General features: G+C 43.4%; 2 protein-coding genes across 7 annotated transcripts in view; one reads left to right on the forward strand and one right to left on the reverse strand.

Moving 5' to 3' along the window:
* Nucleotides 1-2,205: 2,205 nt before the first annotated feature.
* On the reverse strand, nt 2,206-7,932 carry cahz (carbonic anhydrase). The gene is made up of 7 exons (XM_028976639.1): nt 7,300-7,932; nt 6,711-6,908; nt 5,410-5,528; nt 5,124-5,216; nt 4,961-5,023; nt 4,648-4,803; nt 2,206-3,424 (listed from the first exon to the last, which is right to left on the reverse strand). Exons 1-7 carry the CDS (start codon nt 7,331-7,333, stop codon nt 3,305-3,307), a joined length of 783 nt encoding a protein of 260 aa, XP_028832472.1. The 5' UTR covers nt 7,334-7,932; the 3' UTR covers nt 2,206-3,304.
* Nucleotides 7,933-17,074: 9,142 nt separating this feature from the next.
* The window catches only part of dlgap1a (discs, large (Drosophila) homolog-associated protein 1a), an 88,716-nt gene continuing 82,813 nt past the window's right edge, over nt 17,075-22,977 (forward strand). For all 6 annotated transcript variants that reach the window (XM_028976745.1, XM_028976748.1, XM_028976750.1 and 3 more), the window contains exon 1: nt 17,075-17,234. The gene's annotated coding sequence lies outside the window, so the exon portion shown is untranslated. The remainder of the gene's footprint in view (nt 17,235-22,977) is intronic.

Genomic DNA, 22,977 nt, shown 5'->3' on the forward strand with positions numbered 1-22,977 from the left:
AATGATATTGTGTGTCTTCAGTGCATGTTGTCTTCGACTCAGTCCATTTTGACATTCCATAAAATGTCAAAATGCATATTCTGAGATACTGGGCACAGGGTTAGACTCACCATGGGGAAAGTAGGTCACCACACAGTTAAAACATTCAAAATGTATATTTACATTTTTTTTCTTTATTAAATGTTTAGTAAACACTTAGTACAATCTGTACTGTGGTAAAAACAGATGTTATTAAACAGTAAACGTTTCTAAAAGAACCAAATATGTATTTTTATGATAAGGCTGACAACTATATGTTAATATTGAAACACTGAATATTAAGCTTAACATAATGAATATTCTGTATAAAATATTAAATGAAATAATGCTGGTTCAAGGTATGTTTTTAGGCATGAATTTTATTTTGCCACTTCTCATCACCGTTTACCACCAGTCTCTCATGTCACTGAATTATATAATTCAAGATGATTTCACCCCAGGACAGTTTTATTGTAACGATAACATGATGATCTAATTAAGTTTCTATAATCTATAGTGATTAGATTTAAAGGGAGCTGACATTCAGAACCTCCTATCTCTGATGACTGCAGTCACAGGTTCAAACCCCAGTCCCTTAACCTGCTGGTCTTTTTTTGTTACTACTGCCATAGTTTTGTTACAGGAATGTTGTACAGATCTTGTCTGAAATTAGATAACGTATTTATAATGTTGAAGAACACTGTTCTAGAGCTTTGTCTGTCTGAAAGATGCTGACCTATTGTCTGAAAGATACTGACCTGTTGTCAATTAAGTTATGTTTTTTATGTTTTTGTTAGGCCTGTATTTTATTAATTTCAGAGGCTTTGGAAAAGCATATATGAATTCTTTAACTTTTGTCCCTTTAATATGACCATCACTATTCATCTGATCCTCTCCTCAGTGACCTCCTCACCCCCCCTTCTTTTTGTCTCCATTCACCCTTCCTCTCAATTACTGAGCTCACCTCCCATTCTTTAGTCTCTCTTCCTCTCACTTTTGCAGCCTTTTTTGACCATATTCTCCTTTGTGCCCTTCAGCTGCCCTCAATCTATTCATCGGTCCTCCCCTTTCACTTATCTCCTCTCCACTCCCACGTTCCATCAGTTTTCTCTGTGGAATCACACAATTTTCATATTATTATATTAAATTTAAGTGACATCTTTGTCAATTCCATGTAAAGTGAGTGAAGATGTGGTGGGTTGGGAGTCCCTGTTTTTGTTGCTATAGTAGAAGGTCCAGAGGACAACAGCATTGTCTCTTTCAAGTGGCTGGGGGATGACGCTGACCCAGATTCACTGAATTCAGACATACTGTGTTCCTGGCCAAAGGGTTTGAGAGAAACAACAGATGAACTTACATAAGCCCAGACACAAACAAAAAAGCCACGGGTCCATCTCCACTAATGAGGAGTGGATTGGCATCCACTCCTGAGTCTCACTCACCCGTGCCTATGGTGCCAGGCGGAAAGAAGAGAGGCTTGTTTTGTGCGTTTTTATCTCATAATTCTCAGCATCAGGGAGAAATGGCGACAGACAGACACGGAGTTCTGGTCCATTTGTAAACGCTGACCCGTCATTGCGTTCAGTGTCCGTGTGTGGTGCTGGATAAAGAAATACTGTGATGGATAATCTTCATAATTCATCCATCCACCTGCCCACCAGTCATTTCAAAATCCGTCTATGTGCAAATAATGCTTTTAAATGGAGAAAAACGCATTAGGAATCCTAAGTAATAATTAAGGAAGATAGGTGGCTAAAGCGTGCATCTGTAAAAAATAAAGATGTTTTGACACGATTCTAGGCCTGTAGAGTGACCATCACTCATTCACCAGGCTAAAGCCTCTGGGCAACGGCTCAGGAAATCCCACTCAGTACAGACAAAAATAGCTGCTACAGCAGGGGATGCGCGCACCGGTCCTATAGGCTAGCAGGCAGGGTCAAAAGTCAGACTACATCTGGCACTGTGGTGAGGTCACGTGATTGTGTGGCAGCAGCTTTGTGAGTGCGGTGAGAAGCTGTGTGCATGATGGGTCAGACAGAGCGTGAGAGGACCCTGCTCAAAGTGGACTGGTATTCACCAGTGTCCACCAGAAAGAAAATCCACACTTCACCCATGTGTCACCAAGAGGTGACACTCTTAACCAGTCTACTACACATGATTAAAAATGAAGACAGCTTAACACCCGGCCATGATTGTAAAATATATTTATTTCTGGTTATATTATTCATTACACTTGACTGCAGCATTATCCATTGATAACATTGCAATTCTATCCATATTTGGCAAAGCACCTAGCACGAAAACTGACAAATGTCAAATGATATGTTATATACTGTATATATTATACTATGAATATGTTAATAGTAATATAGAAGCTAATGCGTTAACTGTCTCTAAGCATGGGTAAAGTGTCAATAATAAATCTATAAAAGCAAGAGATGGGTTTAATGTTCCAAAAAAACAACTCAGCGTATATTCATGGACACAGATAAAGTTTTTTGCTCTTTAGAAAAATTATAAGGAAGAAGGTAAATCTTTTCACTGTAGAAATTAAAGGCAAAACATTTCTCAGCAAAACATTCTTTTTCACCTCTAGAATAATTTCTATCCCTTTTTTGCATTTCTTGTGCTTTGTGTATAGAGGCGTCATAACTGACCACACATTCACGCCAATTCTTATTCTATAAACATGGCTTTAAAATATATAAAATATATATTTAAAACTATATCTCAAAAGGACTGTGTTCACCATGGTCCTGAAATGTAATGTGCCGCAGCACTTTTTTCTGAGCTGGAAAACATTCAGAATTCTAAAAATGAGTCGTGGTTAAGGAAGACTTTACATTTCTTTTGCAATAAAAACAGATAAATATGGAGGCACGTAATGGATGGGGAAATGATGTTAATCTCCTGTGATCCTTGCCTCACCCCTGATGGATTATTGAAGCGGACTGGATAAAGCAATACGTAACCAGCAACAATTTTTTTTTGTTCCTCACCTTAGAACGAAATATGGATTTAAAAGAGGCATAAAACAAGCGTAGACAGATAATCCATTAAAAAGACCTTTTAAAAAAAACAATACTAAAAATGGTCTGACAATCTGACAAAAATGGAATGTGATTTTCTTATCTTACTTAAAATAAAACTAAACAAAGGCGAAACAAATCAGTGCTTCTCGTCACATATCCCTGATTTGCACAGAAATGCACACTTGGCCTTGGCACCTTCTTCGGTCGTTATTGGGTGGAGAGTTCCGCTGGCGGGGCGTGGAGGGGAGAGGCGTCTACTTGAAGGAAGAGCGGACCTTGCGGCCCTTCAGGGGTTGCGGAGGTCTGTAGTTGTCCTGCATGCAGCACGGCGTCTCCCCCTCCGGGCTGAACAGCAGGCTGCGGAACTTGGCCATCTATCGTAGGAACGTGAGGAGAAGAAGAGACAAATTTGTCTGTTTGAAGCCGTTTGTTCCATCATGGTGGAATGTGCTTCTGTGTTACAGATGAAGACTATACTTGCTGCACTCAAACCAGACACACCCAGCAGTGCAATCAAAGGTGCAAACACACACATAATGACGTGACTAATTACATCACGCCACTATTTAAAGACTCAGACATCTATGTAAGTGTTAATAGACACACACACACACACATATACATATATACATATATATATATATGAAATATATGCCATTAAATTTATTCAGAGTGACATGGAGTTTGACTATTGCATTCACATGCTAACTGAAAAGTTCAGAAAAAACTATTTTTTTCTAAACCTCGCCATGCTTCCGATTCTTTTCTGCTCAGCACCGCTACCCTCAGTACCCGTATGTAAACCACAAGGCTTTGTGAAATATACCTGCATGGGCACGGGTTTCCGTGCCACTTATCTCTTATCGGCCTCCGCTTACAGTCTGGGCATGCACAGAAATAGATCTGCTTAGCAGAAATTGTGTAAAAATAACTGGGCAAATATGTGAAGCTGAAGCTCGTGTGGATGTAGCAATGTAGTACTGCGACCTTGACAGACTTAATATATGCAAAGCTGTCCTGTCCGACCTTTAGATTAGGAAGCCCCGAGATAAAGTAATCTAGGCCAACCCAGGGCGATCACAGACACTCCCTGTGCTGCAGTTGGAATTTGGGGTAGCATGAGATGTCCAGATTCTATCTTTCATAGCGTGTTCTGTAAGACGAGGGTTCAACACATGCATGCACACACATGCACACGCAACCAGTTTGTCTGGTCTCCATGAGGGCGGAACCCTGGTTACGCTCCGATGGAAACCAAAAAGGGGGCAGAAACATTCTGCATTCTTACATGTGACACAAGACATCACCACATCGACAAAAAATTGTGAACGAGGTTCCCCATTTGTTTATGCATAACTAATCTCGGCCAATATTTTACTCACCTTTTTTTGTGGAGGACATTTTTTATTATTGTCGTTATTACAATGATTGCATGTGATGTTTATTCAGGAACTGTGAACAGGTTTTTTTTTTTTGTATTTGTAGGTGAACGAGATATGAGACACGCACAAGCGTATTTGTGCACCGTGTGTTCCAATGTGGTGGTAAGTCGCTTCACTATACTGTTATAATACTTGGTCCTTTAATATATTTGTACCTGAGCACTGCTGACACTGATCGGCTGGCGAAGGACAATCCAGGTGACGCTCTCCAGAAGAGGGGGTGTGGTCAGAGAGCCATCGTATGTCCAGAACTCCAGCGAAGCCGGCAGCAGGACCTTGGGGTCAAAGTTTCCGAAGGTAGTCTGCTTACCCTGAACACAAGGAGAGAATGTGCATGTTTCTTAGGAAATGATGAGGCAGGCTGCTGATGCAATCTATCTATCTATCTAATCTATCTACCTATAGGGATGACTGGCAGGACCCACCCTGAGATCTGAGCCAGGAACCAAGGGGAGTAGGAACGCATACCTTATTTTTAATGGCATCCAGGGCATCTAGAACCTTCTGTAGATTCGGGTTAGCAGCACCGATCTGAGTTTTAAATAAACAAATAAATAAATAAACTGAGGAATATATATATATACACACACACACACACACACACAGGGGTGTATTTAAAAAAAAGTAGCACCTTGAGAAACACGCCGACCACCGCAAGCCCGTCCGGCTGGTTGGCAGCATCGCCGAAGCTGGGGTACTTGGTGTTCCAGTGCACCAGGTGCAGCTATGGGTCACGACAGAGAGGCGTTAGTGTTGCCGCAGTTTTGGTGGTAAAAAAATCTGCGTCTGATCAGGACAGAGACGAGTGCGTGAAGTGCAGGTCTGACGAAAGTGAAACCCACGTCCGTGGGGGGAAGGGGGTAGGAGAGCGGGTGGGCGAGCGGCGAGTGTGACAATGAGTCGGTGTGACCTCTTACCTCACAAGGGTACTTGGTGCCGCTGACAGTGTGCTCAGAGCCACACTCGTCGCGGGAGCCCCAGTGGAAGTGGAACTGCTTCAGTCTGTACGTCCCAGATATGGGCCCTCCAGTCAGAGCTAGAAAGCGCACACACACACACACACACACACACAGTGACATTGTGTTGGCAATGGATGTTAATCGCTGTGTGCTTAGCCACTTCAGACGCACGCCCCGCTTCCTACCTGCAGCCGGCACGGTTCCTGTTACGGAACAAAGGGCCCGAGCGATACCGTAGTCTCGTATTTGTTTAGCTCCCTTTTCATTCAGTTTGGTGCGCCGTACCGTGGCCGCCATTTAACCATCGCACGGACGCGGCGTACTAACATCACTGCAACGTCTCTGTCTCCGTGTCTGTCCGCTGGAATCTCGTCTCGCCGGGGAGAGAGAGGTGGGGGGGCGAGGGCCAGGGCGAGAGAATGTCGGCAGCGTAACAGAATGAATTACCCGCGGCGAGCGATCGTTCGCCAGTGAGAGGCAGGGGAGAGCGGCGCCCTCGATTCTGCGAACTGCACGGCAGCAGCCTCTTATCAGAAACCTGCCTTCTCACCCTAATCTGCACACAGCACATTAGCAGGACCTTGTAGAAGCGGCTATCAGCCTAATTGCTCCAATTTGAGGTCTTACGTCCTTTTTATTGTTATAAAAAAATGATAAAGGTGTACTTTATTGTGCTTTATTATAGATGAAGACATCTGTGGGCCAACAATGTTACACACTAATAAGGTTATTAGTTTTTTTTTTTTTTTAAAGAAGCGCCTTTCAAGGGCAAACAAGCCTGCAGACGTCTGATATCAATAAGTTGCCATGTGTGATAATGTCCCTGCATTACAAACAACATGGGACTGTGACCTTCAGGCTGTGTCCCCATGCCACTGTACACCAGGCTTGATCGTTCACGAACTGTCTTTTCAACCGTTTAAGATTTGGACAGCTAAAAATAATCCCGCAGAGAAATAATGCTACTCATAATTAATTCCGATTAGTTTTTGGTGCACACTCTCCTTCCCTGCAGTATAAAAAGTGCCTCTTTTGCTCTCTTGTCATCATGTATTCTGCATAAGTAGCACAAGCAGCTATGGATGTGACAGATGTGGCTTAATACATGCAGAAGAAATTATTGAATATTTGCTACATGTATACACTGATTTGAATGAATAGTTTTTTTTTAACTCTACGTCACAAAATGTTTCCACAGGGATCAGCCGTCAAAAGGTCATGAACTGCTGTCACTCAGAACGGCGTGAGGAATGGCTCACTCGATTTGTCTCCATCGTCGCTGAAGTCCACCTGGAAGGAGTGTCCGTTGTTGAGGATGCTGAGCGAGGTCGTGGGATCGTACTTCAGAGTCAGAGGCCGGAGGGACGGGTCGTACGTCGCCTGGCCGGGGACGATGTCAATGGGTGACTGTCTGGGCCCGTTGGCGATGGGGTAGCTCTCGCACCACTTAGCCGGTCCTGCGGGGGGTAAGAAAGTCCTTTTAGAACTATGAACAAGGCTCAGTTGTCCTGAGGTACGGAGTGGATTGAACAATTTCTTTTTTTTTTTTTCGAGAATTTTGTCCAATTCGGCATTTATTATGGATAAGAATATTGACACAAACACGTGAAAATATGTATGTTTCCAATGAATTGTAACACCTGGCCTTGAAACATCTGAATAAATTAACCATATATATACACACACACACATATATATATATATATAACCATATATATATACACACACACACATATATATATATATATATGTGTGTGTGTGTGTGTGTGTGTGTGTGTGTGTGTGTGTGTGTGTGTGTGTGTGTGTGTATGTATGTAATAATTTTATTATCATCCCAGCGGGCCTCACCGTTCCCAGGACCGTATCCCCATCCGTGAGACATGTTTTATTCCTGGCTCTGGCGTGGAGTAATAATCCCGCAGCAGCAGCAGCAGCAGCAGCAGCTCAGTCCTGGATGCCACGAACACGCGTCCGGGCTTTTATAGAAGCCGCCGCTCGCCCTGCCGCCTCAGATAAGTGGGCTTGGCCGCGAGATCGCGACGTGTCCCGCTGGCGGCAGGAGGAGTCGAGGCTTCGGCGATCAGTCAGTCAAAACGACGAGCCAGCAGGAGGCTGTGGGGTGGGGTGGGGGGGGTGATGCCGAGTGTCCGGGCTGTTGCATCTCCTCCTCTCCTCCTGGCCGCCGTCAAGTGCGATCGCTTCGTGCGCCTTGTCGAGGTTTTTTTCTTCTTCTTCTTCTTCTTCTTCCGCGGGATCCCGCGTCACGTCGCGATGCTCTTAAACATTTTTCTTCTTTTTACTCTGTATTGTTTTTCTTTTTTTTTTATTTAAATGCCGACCGACCCCGTTGCGCAAGATCCAAACGCGTGACAAGTTTCGCTTTGATGTTACCCAACAGAACGCGAGAAAACTGCAGACGGTTCAAAACAAGACGATTAAAACGACATTTGCGAAACGCGCGTTTCGAAAAGCCGCAAATGACAGACCGGCGCTGACTGCTGCTACCGTGGCCTCGACTCGGTCCGCCTTTTACGCGCCGAGTCGCCAGGGCGCACGATCGGATCGGCTCCTTTTTTTTTTTTTTTTTTTTTAAGAAAAAGGAAACGGTTTTAATGATTCAAATGAACCTTACACGCTGTGCGGATGCGCCGCCAGCTGGTGTCGTGTTCATTCATTCATTCGTTCGTTCATTTCATTTATCATTTATATCCCTGATGACGGGTGACCGCCTGTAATCCGCAGAGGAATATAGGTCGCACCGCGGTCGTCGTTTTTTTGTAAAATCGTATCATCGTCACCCGCGCCACCATCACTGACACCGTCTCCCTGTAAAATCATGTCGTTGTGCCGCAGCGGGGACTTAGACTGCCGCCGCGTGGACAAACTGGAGTGGCGCGCCGCCGCCACGTGACCCGGCGTGACCTTCTCTCGCTGTCTAAATATAATGCGTTTACGTGTGTGTGCGACCATATGCTTTAGTCCAGGATGTAAAAGTGTTTGTGCAGTCCAGGCCATGAGATCATTTTTCGGCCCCGATCATCATGCGCGGTGTGAGAGAAAGGTGCCGCTTCGAACAAAACTCTTAATGCCACTTTGTGGCAATTTCTGTAATTATTCACTGACAAGACAGACCTGGTTCGGACGTGTAAAAGACTTCACGTCAGTTGATCAGTCACCCTGCCAGACTTCCAAAGATTTCACATACCACACCTCTGTCAAGAAACCTGCTCTGGCTTCCGGTGACGACCTTTGTTAAGTTCAATAACTCTTGCCTTGCCTACGATAAACAAGCCTGCTTCTTCCCATCTCTAAGTACTGATCGAACGGAGGGTCAAGCAACTATCTACTGGACTACATAAACACAAACTTCTCCATTCATTCATGCCAAGAGTTAGGAAGGAGCACATACATTCATTGCCTGGAATTCAAGAGTTGTGTTTTGAACTCAACACAGGCAGCCACCGGAAGTTTTCATAGCAAAGGTGTTGGAAAGTTGGAGGTCCAGCAGCAGAGAGTTGGAAGTCCACCATTCACCCTGGACCCCAATACTGGTGGTGGATTGTAAGCAGGTTCTGTTAAAGTCACCCTCAGCAACTGGTACTGTTACTGGCTCATCAATAGACACCCTTATTCAGTGAGTACATTCAAAATTCCCCAGGGCCACACGCAATGCAGGTGAAAGTGTGTTGAATGCATTATTTTACAGCACACTGATCATCCATTAGCACCAGATGAAAAAAATATCATTTCATGGTCTTGGTAGTAGGTGGGATAGATAACATGACGAGAACATTTTATGTTGATGCATGTCAGCAGAAAGAAAATACACCAAATTGTGGGCGTCATAGCATCTCAAAAACTGAAACTCAGAAAAAAAAAAAAGTTAGCTGGGGACGGACAGAAGGTGATGGACAGCCATGATTCAGTGATGCAAGTTGGGAGCACAGTAGAAGAGTTACTTTAGCTCAGATTGGTGAAATGATTGGTCTGACTGAGAACATCAGAGTTAATATTATGTCTAATGAAGCTAGCTACTACAGGTAGGAACTACATTTACATTTACAGCATTCGGTAGACTCTTATCCAGAGCAATTTACATAAGTGCTTGGTTCACTGGGACCTAATCTGTAGATATCGTTTGCATAACAGTATTTTTTTACTTTAAGTCCAAATACTTTCTACATATGAAGATCTTTAATGACTCAGCTGTATAGTGCAGAAAGTGAAGTGAAAGTGTCATTGTGAAACACAGCACACGGTGACACATTGAAATGTGTCATGACTGGGATTCAAACTGACAACCTTCTTATTATGGGTCCATTTCCTTAACCGCTATGCCACCACTGCTCTGAGGAATTAACTTCATTCAGTTGTAGGGGTGTTCATTCCAACACCTAGGAGCCAGTACAGAGAAGAGACTAGATGAATGCTTTCCTAGTACCTTGAGAGATGGTGGCACCAGTCAAGCTGTGCTGGAGGATCAGAGAGATCGAGGTGCAGACCGAGGATTGATGAGAGATCGGAGGTAGGAGGGTGTAAGAGGGGAACTACAGGATGGCTCCCCTCATCTGTGTACATGTGTGTCGCGCGTGTGTGTGTGTTTGTGTGTGTGTGTGTGTGTTTTATTATAATATATAATATTATACGCCAGAGTCCGTGCAACCTTAATAACCCATGAGATTGTCATTAAAAACAGCTTTTCTTTAAAATGAAAACGGGGTGTCATGTGCACTTGACACCAGTGGGTGGCAGAGTTCTATAATACTTTGTGAAAATCTTCACAGACACCCTTGTCAGCACTTGAGACCAATTCTTTGTAAGTGGCTTTTGCAAAATCAAATTTAATTAAAATGAAATTCACACTGGTTGAACTGAACAAAAATCCATGAAAACAAAGAGCTTTTGCAATACTCTTTGCTGTGTAAAATTAAATGTTATACTTGGTCTTATTAACAGTCATTTGACTCCAATTATCTAGTTTAATTTCTTAAGTTCTGCCTAAGGAATAAATTAATTTAGCCTATTATGTATCTCTTGGGTATTTAATTGGCTGCTGCATTGGAATAATTCAAAAGTTCATACACTACATTTTTAAGTGGTGAATTGATCCAAAACAAGCTCTTTAATTACATTTAATAAAGTGTTATGGGATTTAGTTTGATATTCTGATTAAAAGTGACCAGTCCCTCATCTTAAAATATGACTGCAGCACTTGTTAACTGAATTTAAATTGCTGTGTACTCTTTTGATTAAATAATAATTTATATTATATTTTATTTAGATTTTGATCGTTTTATTAACATTTAACAGAACACATGCATTTCCACAATGTGTTGATTAATATGCTGATTATACACTAGAAAAATGTGCATTGTCTATGGAAAAGTTCGTAAAATAAGGTAAAGCGTTTTATTATAGTATTATATCTGAGAAACAAGTGTAGTTATGGTATTAGTGACAAAACTAGTCATATATGAGGGTGGTGAAACTGTGCATCATCTGCAAATAGTTTAATGATAAACATCAAAGTTCACTGTTGGTTACTGTTGTAGAAATGCAGGAATAGTTTTTAAAATGTTGATTCTTTGTTGGGTGAAAATGTCTGAAGATAGAACTATCTAAATAGCAACATCTTTTTACCGATTTCTCTTTTAATATAAAACGTGAAACCCAAATACCTTACTATGCACATTGCTGTGGGACAAAAGAGAGGCAAAACTCCATGGTATTTACTTGGTAGTGGTGCGGTGAAAATGTTACATGAAAACACATCCCATGATCTAGGTCTTACGAAACATTGAGAACATGTGATCCCATGAGTATTTTTAAAAATAAATAGTTTTTTGTGTTAAACACGGCAGTTTACCATTTGTGAATAGTATTGCCACTGTCTGTCACTTCTGTAGTGTGTTGGGTTCATAGGGCCATAACCTTTATGTCATGGCAAGTAGAACAGATGCTTAGAATTACAAACAATAAATGGTTTTGCTGGGGTTTTTAAGCCTCCAGGGACTTCAAAAAAGAAAAAAAATATGATATATCTATAAAAAAAAAAAAATCAGTGAACCAGAGCGAATTACAGTTTCCATGGAGATTGTCTGGAAGGCTCTGGAGAGTCCACCAGGAAATTAGACATCCTGTTAGACCAGTGAGACTGGAGAATTGGGTATGTCTTGCATGCTGACTAATGGTGAGCGTTTGAAGTTGAGCAAAGTCTGCGATGCCAGAGTGAAGTAAAACTCCCATTGTGAGCTGGCCAGACTCCCTTTAATTCCTCGGGTAGGAGCACAGACACAGACACATCTCCCCACTTTTGTTGACAGGCATGCCACAACCTTTTTAAAACAGGCAAGGCTTCGAAATCTGTGAGCAGGGATCAGAGGACAAGCCCATTAGATAATTTAATCGCAGCACAGGAGATGGGATGGTGAAATTACACTGCAGACACTGCATGGTATTATTAATCTGCTGTAATGAATTAATAATGTCCAAGGTGTATGGTGAGAGATGGGGGTCAAACAAAGGTTATGAATGATGCCTGATAATGTAAAATGTATCTGCATCCTATTGTAACTCATGAAATGTATAATCTTTTAATTATATCACCAAACTCAACTAATAACATACTGACCATTTTGCACATCTCAATTCATTTTGCACATCTGCACTTTTTGCACATTTCTGCACATTTTGCACATGATTGTCTTGTCTTGTGTGTCCTGTTTGAAATATCCAACATGTCCACTTAAAAGCATCCTAAATGATGTTGTCCTGTTATGTCCCATTAGACCTGTTTATTGTACAGAAACGTTTTTCATTTTCTCCTATAGAGATAACCTGTACAGTATTTAAGTTTTACTTTTAGTTAGTAGTGTTTAGTTTAGTGTGTGTATATACATATATATTTTTCTTTTATGATTGCACTATGGGGGTCTGTGTGAAACATTATTTGAATACACGGTATATTGTGTATACTGTTGTACTGTTGTAAACCAATCTTGAATCTTGATTCAGTTTAAACCTCATTATCAATGAGGTTTAAACTGTTTTTTTAGATTTGTGCTAATTAGAGCATTTCATGTAATTTGTCATTTTTTATTCTTCTTTTTCGGAGCTCTCACATGAAGATAAGGATAGGTATAGTATGATAACACAAGGTTCTTGAAATGGCTCATTTAGTTCCATTCAGTTCAATGATTGCTGATTGACTCAAAGTCTGTTATAATATCAGGTTCTGATTAGTCTTTGTCATGTTCCTGAAATTATTCCTCAGCAATTTTTGCAGTGTGACAGAGCACATTATCTCTGCGGACATGAAAGGAAGTATGTGGTCTGGAACAATCTTTTTCGTGTCAAAGGAACATCCACATGAATGAAGTGCCTGGAGGAACATTTCACAAAGCATCACAGTGCCCCCGCCAGCTTACCTTCTTCCCGTAGTGCATCCTGCTGCTATTTCTTCCTCAGAGAATCTACGTGCGCACACACACACACACACACACAAAATAGCATCCACATGATATGCACTGCCACACATTCATTCACCCTTAAATAAGCAAATAGACAGGAATTCAGCAATAATTAACAGTTCATTTTGGCAGTAATTAATGTTAAATGAAGTCGGGTTAAGAACTGGAAAGTGTGTGGAGAACCTTCATCCCAGTGGAATTGATTTACTGGAAACATGAATGACATTTGGTGAAGTCAAACAGAAGAAAGTCCACAGATGACCCCAGTTGCTTCAGTTGGTCAGGTCTGGGTTTACCCGATCCCCTGGATGAATTGAATGACATTTGTACAGGATAATTGTTTTCTTTCCTGATGACACAGGCATACTACGGATGGACCAGGCTCAAATTGTAAAAAAAATGGTTCAGGGAGACATAAGGAGACCTTAGCCGCATTGAGCCCCATCTGCTGGAAAAGACTGCAGTAATACATTTAAACAACGCTGAACTGATGCTGTTATCAAACCTAAAGATGGAGTATGGCTTCGAATTATAAACTTGGAACTCGAAAAAATGATGCATGGTGTTGTGTTTACAGATTTTTTTTTTACAGATGCTAGGACACATTTCTCCTAACTGACATTCAGCTTTGAATTTCACATTCAAAATGCACTACAACTACCAAAACACTTTATTTAGGTCTCAAATAATCTCATTCTTCCAGAACACTAGCAAAGGGTTGACAGCCGGCAAACACACTTTGTCCCCCACACAACAATGACCTAAAAACCACTAACAACATGTAGCATTACACAGTGTTTTCTTGTGTAAAACAAGGACACATCTCTGTTCATAATTGCAATATGTGTTACTGGAATGAATCAGACATAATGCAGAATTCATCAATATTTGTTTATTTATTTTTCTTTTTTTTGCACTAAGTAATTCCAAAATACAAGAATTTGTATACACCCAATCCACTGATACAGACACAATAGTAATGCTTAATCTACTCGGTCTTCTCCATTTGGCCAAAGATTCTCATCCACATCACATCTTATGTCATCTAGGAAAGAATCTTCTGGCATGCCTGATCCATCCCTGGCAATCTTCTGCTGATATATCCAGGCATCCAGCATTCATTGCATCCAGGAGGGACATTTGATCATGCGGACGATGGTCGTAAACCTTCCACCGCCATGAGGAGAAGAATTCCTCTATGGGGTTGAGGAATGGACAGTAAGGTGGGAGGAAAAGTGACTCCATTCTGGGATTGGCTGCAAACCACTCGGTGAATGCACGGGAGTGGTGAAATGCCACATTTCCTCACCTAGCACTAGGAGCCGTTCAGTGTTGTATGGCCCAATTAGTGCTCTGTGTAACAGCAGTCCACCAGTGGATATTGCTGCACACATTGTGATGTTGGCACCCATCTGGCCCGGGACATTCACTGTGGCTCTCTTCCCAATCACATTCCTCCCTGTTGAAACCTGCCTCATCCACAAAGATGAAAATGTGGTTGCCTGCCTTCAACCTCCATGACTCTCCAAAATAAATCCACAAACCAATATAATTACAGTAGTAAATTTGTAAAAAACGGTCTTTGTGTGTTTGGTTTTGTTCAAATTGGTTTTGTTGTTATGCTAACACTGTGAATATTTGCAAAGTAACGTTGTCTGCCAAGACTCTGTGTCTAATCTCAGTGAGTTTTAGCCCATTGTTTCTGATGATCATAACAACAGTTTCAATACAATATTGCTGTTGAATTTTGTTGTCTTATTCAGTTTTGCATTATGTTATTGTTTTGAACATAAGTTTAACAGTTTTGAAAACAATATGTAAGCATGTGCAAAATGTCCTGTACAAAGATTTTTGGACACATAGACTTCTGCTGTGCTCACTGTGTGAAGAGTTTTGCAAAAGTGACCTAAGTCTTGAGAAATGTGTCCTAGCGTCTGTAATAAACTGAAATTGTATGGTGGGATGGGGATTGGTTCCGCGGTTGGAATACTAGTGCAAATTCTTGAGACTTTGGCTTTCTTTACCATAAATCTGCTCAGTAAGCATGTTTCTTTTTCCTACCTGATATTTGCCGTTCAATGACACCTGTAATGGGGCAGAGGTGGCCTAGCGGGTAAGTAAACGGACCCGTAATCAGAAGGCTGCCGGTTCGAATCCCGAACTGCCATGGTGCCACTGAGGTACCACTGAGCAAAGCATTATCCCCACACAGCTCCCTGGGTGCCTGTCATGGCTGCCCACTGCTCACCAAGGGTGATGGTTAAAAGCAGACGACACATTTTGTTGTGTGCACCATGTGCTGTGCTGTGTATCACAATGATAATTACTTCACTTTCATATTTTTTCACCAGCCATTTTGGAGATGACATGGCATGTTCCTTTATAACTGAGGTACTTACACTGGTCTGTTTTGTCCTATGTGTGGAGATCATCAAGAACTCTCAATAACAGTCCAGCAGCGTATCTACGTCCTGTAGAGGCTGAGGATAAAGCCCATCTCTCACAACCCATCCTCACCACCTTCTATAGAGAGATTTTTGAGAGCATTCTGACCAGTTGCATCACTGTCTGGTTTGGTAACTGCACCACATCGAACCGCAAGACCCTACTGCATATAGTAAGGACATCTGAGAAGATCATCAAAGAAGCTCACTTCCCTCCATAATGGACATTTACAACACACGCTGTGCTCAGAAAGCCACCAGTGTTGTTAAGGACTCTACACATTCCTACCATACTCTCTTCACCCTCCTACCATCCCAAAAAAAGGTACAGAAACATTCAGGCCCTCACTGCCAGACTACGCAACAGTTTCATCCCACAGGCCATCAGCACCTGAACACTCAGGGACTTTCAGCTCTGAACTGACACACACACACTACCTCTGTTCTATTGAGTAATATTATTTATTATTGAACTGTTAACTTGATCCCCTGCTGCCTAATACATCTAAGCCTTTGACAGGTACCTTTGTAAGTTAATTACCTTGTGGATGATTGGTGCACATTCCCTGTAATCTGACCAATAGCATGTCACAGAGCTCATACAAATGATAAATTGATGTAACAAGGTGCCTGGTGGTAGTAGCCTAGTGGGTAACACACTCAAATATGAACCAAATGACCTAGGTTCAAATCCCACTTACTACCAATGTGTCCCTGAGCAAGATGCTTAACCCTACGTTGCTTCAGGGTGACTGTCCCGGTAACTACTGATTGTAAGTTGCTCTGGATAAGGGCATTTGATAAATGCCATAAATGTAATGTAAATGTAACGATGGAGGGCTAGGTGCATTCTGATAAAGGCCATGGTGAATTTCATGGTACATCAACTTACAACAGAAATAAATATCATCCTTAAATCAGACAGCTGTGCTTCAGTAGTACAGCAGCCTATACTGCTGTAGAAGTAACGAAATTATTTAATGATTCGTTTTTATTTTTCAGTGATATTCCTCGTGCAAGCGTGTATTGAATAGGTTGGACTGAATAAGATTTAAACTGTGACAACTGCAAGGTAGCACACTCTTCTGTCTAATTACTGAACTAATTCACATTAGACTCCTACCTTCTTTAATCGAGCCCAATTATTTTGATGAATTGGTTTGAATTCAATCTAATCTAATAATGTAGGGCTGTAGAGAGGATTTCATTTGGTTATATTACATGAACAGCAATGATTTGCAACTCAAATTTCACTCTCCATCATGAACATCGAGACGACTTTCATTTGGAAATGAATGGTATGACTATGAATTTAATAAACAAATTTCACTCTCCATCAGGAACAGGACTTTTATTTGGAAATGAATGGTATGACTATGAAATTAATACACAAGTTTCACTCTCCATCAGGAACATCAAGAATTAGTTTTAATTGGAAATGAATGGTGTGACTATGAACTTAATACACAAATTTCACTCTCCATCAGGAACAGGACTTTTATTTGGAAATGAATGGTATGACTATGAAATTAATACACAAATTTTACTCTCCATCAGGAACATCGAGACGACTTTTATTTGGAAATGAATGGTATGAATATGGCATCTCCCCCCCATTGGTCGCCTCATTTTAAGGCGACAGGCTCCGTTTGCCAGAGCGCCAGGAATCCAGTCCGGGTTTTGCGCGCGTCTCGCTCGCCGCTCCATCTCGCCGCTCCGCGCTGCAGCAGCAGTGCGCGCCCGCGCTGTCGGAGGAGAGGCGTCCTCAGCCCGCACCGGCCGCCGATTCCCGTCAACGTGGCTTCGGCGACGCTTCGGGATTAATTCAAGTTGCCCCTCTCGCCCACCGCGCCTCGCGTTCGGCCCGAAGGTAAGCTTCGCTCCCGCCGGCGCTCCGCTGCGCTGGACGCGTGGATGCCGAATTCTGCTCATTGCGCATGTATGCACATCACCACTTGTGCGTTTCTTCTTCTTATTATTATTATTATTTACCTCACATTTCTCTCCATTGTCTTTCATTAGCACCCAGATTCGGGTTTGGAAGAAAACCGCCACTTGTGCGGTGCGCGTATCCAAATTGCCGTTTTATTTCCGTGGTGGCTGAAACAACACGGGCTGATGAGAGCGCGACGCACGCATGCGGGCGCGGTTGTGTAACACGTCGCGTTAACGCGTTCAACGTCGCGTCGGCTCCCGCCGCTTTCGTGACTTCACGACCGTGGCCAACATTTGCCGGAATCTCGGCGTGGGGGGAAACGCTGCCAAGTTGCTGCTTCGTACGCGCGCTACTTTTGGAGAGGCTGACGTGACGTGGGCAGCGTGAATGAATCAAATGGCGCTCGGCGCAGGAACATGTCTATATCGGGAAGGATGGAGAGCGGGCGAAGTTCCACAGTCCGGACAGACTGTGCGAAGTTGCCGCGACGCCCACTTCGTACCTTTTCAGAATGGCCGAGTGAGTCACGGAAGTGACATTCTCACCGTGGGCCGCGCGGGCAGCCAGACCCATCCTCCTGGGCCGCCACCGGGAGTGGATTTGGATGCGCAGAGAACACTGGTAATCTTCCGACAATGAGCAAAGACATTAAATCCCGGTTTAAGGCCGGCGCAGGCAGAGGTGGGGCACGGGCATGTGCAGGGACGAGCCAGAGAGAGAGAGAGAGAGAGAGAGGCACCAGGCCCGCGTGGAAATGGCCAGATTGTGTCGGGGAGGCTTTGCAGCTGCTCGGCCACTTCAGGGTTGGAGGGCCGAGTTGGTGGCTTTGGATGAGTGTCATTTAATCGAGTGTCCCCGGGTGGCGGCGGTGGCGGCGGCAGAGCTCCTCTCCAGCGGGGGCTCTGCCTCTGTGGCCATTGTCACGCTGCTCCTGTTTCTTCCTTATATCGTTTTATTCAGGAACCCCTGTGGTTGCGGTTCCTTCGGCAGGAACCCCCGTTGTATGTTTTTGTCAGACCTCTTGACCTGGACGTCGCCCTCCACAGTCGCTGTCCATTTTGAGCCATCATCCGTCACACTCGTCCTGTAGGCAGGGCAGACGTCCAGGCACAATTTTACCCTATAATCGTCTTATTTAGGAATGCTGTGCTTGGAACATTATGCAACACGGAACACTTTCTTCTGACACCCTCCGCGGCGGTTTTGTCAGTCAGCGCAGTTGCCGTGTAGCCGCCGGGCGCCTTCGTGCTTCAGGGGCGGGTGACAGGTCTGCTGTCGCAGCCAGCAAGGGGAGAGAAGTCCGGCTGTAATCAGATTCATTAGTGCTCAGCTAGTCCAGTGTGTCAAGTGAGCCGGATCAGGCCACGGTGACGCCAATGATTCTGAATGAAGAAAAAAAAAAAAAGTTAGTTATTCGAGTGTTATAAGTAGTGTGTAGAGAAACAGATTGTAATAATATTACTTAGTGTAATGTGACGACACCCGGATTCACCACTGATTCACTGGAGCATAGTAACATTTACAACATTTCGGTATATTAGTGTAGTATTTCATAGTATTCATGCTCCACGTTATGATGCTCCAGTGAAATGGATGATCACAACCAGAAACATTGTGGAATCACTGGTAGTTATTGGTAGTTATAACATCTTGCATTAGTAGTAAAAATATTTAGTAAAAAACACAAACATGCAGAAGGCTGTGTACATTTTAATAATTCTTTTATTATGGTCTTGTGTTTAAGTAGACAGTCATTAATAATCTATAAAGAATGTTTCATTAGCGGTCCAATATAAATCCCGGGTTTACCTCTCGGTTGCCAGAATGGTTCCTGAAGGCATGACCCGTGACACGCGGCAGGGCATCGGATTCCTCGCCGGTCGTTCTGGCCACCCCAGCATCCTCTCCCTGCGGCCATGCGTACCCGCAGCCCGTTTGGGCATTTTTTCATAATGGCTCCTGGAATGCCATTTACCGAGTCCCCTTTCAGGAAGCCATGGGGCTAATAATCCCGAGCGCAGAGCCTGCTTCAAAAGCACGCGCCCAGCAAGGAAATGATCTGATTAGGAGGTGTTCTGCAAAACCTCGGCTTTAAACGGAATAATCAGTTTCGAATAAGATGCAGTGGGCCCTGCATCTCTGATTTACAGGCCGCCACCAGAAGCCTGCTCTTTATTATTTATTTATTTCCCCCCAATGTCACTTTGAAGTTGACGGCTTTATGCGTGAAATAGCATATAATCAATTAAATACAGACGAGATGAGAGCTGAACAACAGGAAGCGTCAATGCCGGGGCGGGACGGATTTTTTTGACGCACTGATCGCCGCAACCGCAGTCCCAATTCGATAGGGCAGCTTGAAATGGCGCCGCTGGCATTATTTTCCTGGGGTCTTTTCCGAAGAGTCAAGGCAGGACAGGAATCACTTAAATGTTCCCACCACCGTTTTTACTCAAATTAGTTATGAAAGTCGAACCCTTTGTAAACGGTTGAGTTTTTAAATCGGCGGCCCCGGTGCTCCACAACTCCCAATGGGCGTCAACACTTTTATTCTCCAAAAAGCCAAGAATAGGACTCCATTTTGGCCTCGAACCTGCACAGTCTAGCATGTTCCGTGCGGCCGCCAGAGGTGTCTGTTTGCCAGCCTCCGCAGCCATGCAAACAGGTGGTATTTATGTTCCTGAAGGTGGGAGGATGATTCACGATGAAGGTTGCAGTCTGCGTAGCGCCGCCGTCGTATCACCCAAATGCACTAGAGCCGGTGTCATACCTGTGACGCGAAAGCGGAGCGTGGCCCTCCCCTGAAACCCGGCCGTGTTTAGTCTTTTGATGTTGAGTAGGGTCCAGGTAGGGTCTCCTCATTTGCATTTTGTAGGGGTGTTGATGCCTGGGATTTATTTTAGGGACACACTAAATGGTCTAAATAATTGACTCATGCAGTGGGTGCTAAAAAAGGGGATTCCTACACACGATCCAGCGATGCTCTTACAGGTCAGGAGTAGTGCACAGTTATGATGCAAAAGACGCAACATTTCCACGGGTCCCGGCGGTTTCGGTAGGACGGATTTAGAAAGGGAGCGTCTCCGGCTCGCCGTAATTGGTTTGGCACGTCGGGGTGAGCTACACAGCTGCCGTTCACACTTCTGGCCCAGGTTGAAAATTGAGCCATGAGGTGTATCTCAATTCAGGGGCTGGCTGGATCCTTCAGAGAATGCAGGCTGTGAAGGCTCAGCCTTCGTCAGCTGCGTTTAAAAAAAAAAAAAAATTTAAGGCTGCAGCGTGGTTAAATGCGATGGTGCAGCCTAATTTCAGGAATTCCCCAAACTGTCAGTGTGCCATCAAGGAGCGCCAGTTTCGTTCTTCCTGATCAAAGTCTATTTGTGTCAAAGTCTATTTCCAAGTCCCTTTTAGGACACAGCAGGGCCATCAGAAGCCTTAGGGGTGTCTGTATTGCAACATTTACCAGGATCACCAAATATTTCAAATAAAATATTCACAGAATTCTTGAATAAAACCGCTGACAATGCATGTTTGGTTTGGTAGTGGATGGGTACACATCATTTCTGCTGATGATAACATGAACAAGTATTATTAGGAGCAAACAAAACTTGGGAACACTGAGCACAGAATTTTGTCTCTTTTGTCAGTGTTGCCAGATTTGGCAGATTTGAACCCAATTTTTATTTAAGTATATAAAGTAGTCATGGCAGTCAGACAGTTTCAGCTGCAGTGATTGTGTTTTGCTGCATTTTGGGGCTGAAAGAATCAAAAACTGGCCAACACTGCTTGCTGGCAACAAATTTAAATATAGCTGGGTTCATGAGAGCTCCTCCCATTTTAAACTTAATAAAATATCATTGATGCTTGACTTCTGGGTGACAGAAATAAATACCATTTACATTTATCAGAGGCCCTTATTCGGAGCGCCTTGTAATCAGTAGTTACTTCACTTTCACTTGCACTAGTGTCTCTGGATGTTGGGAGGAAACCGGAGAACATGGGGGAAACCCACAACAGCATGCAAGCTCCGCACACACAAAGCAGGAGCCGGGAGTCAAACTCATGACCTTGGAGGCATGAGGCCATGTCTCTAACCACCAGTTCAAGAAGAAGAGTGATGCTGAAAATGTTCGTGTCGATCATCGAACATATTGCTGTGCTTGAGGCCATGCTTTTCTCCCATGTGATGTTATTTGTGGGTGTCATTAACAACAGCAGGGCATTAAAATCCTCATGGTACAGCAGAAAATGCGATTATCTACACAATGGTGAAACGGCACTGTAAACATTTTTTTTTTTCATTTTCACTTTGATCATATCTGTTATGTAAATGTAGGATCTAAATACAGGAGACGAAACAGCGATGTTTCCCGTCTGGCACTCAGCACTGTCTTAACAAGTCTTCCACTGTCTACGAGCCAAATCCGTTTTAAGCATTTGCCAAAGGCGGGACCTTAAAATGGGCTTGGTAATAGATATGGAAATAGTGCAGCCTTGAGCACTCGAATAAAGTTTAGATTAGAAGTGTTTTACAAGTGAAGATTAAAAATATATATATATATATATTTATAGTGTGCCTCCTAGCGGGACAACATAATCCACTGGCACTTTGATTGTCGCCTCTGATTTACAAACCTTGATCCATAAATTAATCAGTAGAGAATATACAGCGAGTCAAGACGTACATGCTCAGCATATGTACTGAACGTGTATGGCTCGTGACATTTTAAGCAGAATGTAATCTGACTGTATCTCCATGTCACAAGGACAAGCCTGATGGATTGCCATTTTGAGCACAAACTGACCCACGCATGGCAGGATTCCGATGCTCGGTGGCACGTTGGAGGAATTCCTGAAGATTAAAAAAGCAGCGACTTCATTACTGGCTCAGAACCGCGCCGACTTAAAACCCAGGCGCAGCTGCAAGCCACAAGCGGAATGACAAATGAGTCAAAATGAGCGAGCGTTTGTGGAGTGATCAAAGCTCGCCTTCCACGGCGCCGGAGCGCTGCAGAGACGAGCAGCGCCGTGGTAGGTTGCTTGGAAACAGCCTGTGTGAGAAAGTTTCATGACTGTCTTCCAAGCGATTGCATCTAGCGGGTCAGGAAGAGAGCCGTATATGAGCAGCGTGCGCTTCACTTCCGTTCTCGTTGATCCTTTCCCTCGTGTAACCACAGCAGTGTGCGTATGCATGAACCTGTTGAGTCTGTGCCATTTGCGGTTTCTGGTTCGTTTCTGTACAATTCATTTGGGTGCATGAACATATTTGTAGTGATGATTAGGGTCAAACTGACCTTCACTTCTACAACTTTAACATTACAAAATTGCCGCTGACTGTATTGTAAATGTATTACAAGCATAGGGTTACGATATTTCACCAGAATTATGATGATGGAACTAGTGTTAGCCGTTATGGAAACAGGAACATTCGGCTCCGGACAGACACCCTGGTGGGTTGGTGGGGGTGGTGTACTATTTTCAGATGTGTGAAAATATTGGATTAGCATTTCCTTAATTTCCCCAGGCCCCGTTTCTCGGTTTTTAAAAGACTACAGGGCTTCCACACCAAAAGGGCAGGGGGCCATTTTTTTTCCTAATGACTGTACAAGGGATTACTCCTTTAATAGGCCTTCAGTGGTCCTAAAACCTTCAGCACACAGGGACCACCGCTTCTTCA

The sequence above is a fragment of the Denticeps clupeoides genome, chromosome 4, assembly GCF_900700375.1.
Source record: "Denticeps clupeoides chromosome 4, fDenClu1.1, whole genome shotgun sequence".
Lineage (NCBI taxonomy): Eukaryota > Metazoa > Chordata > Actinopteri > Clupeiformes > Denticipitidae > Denticeps > Denticeps clupeoides.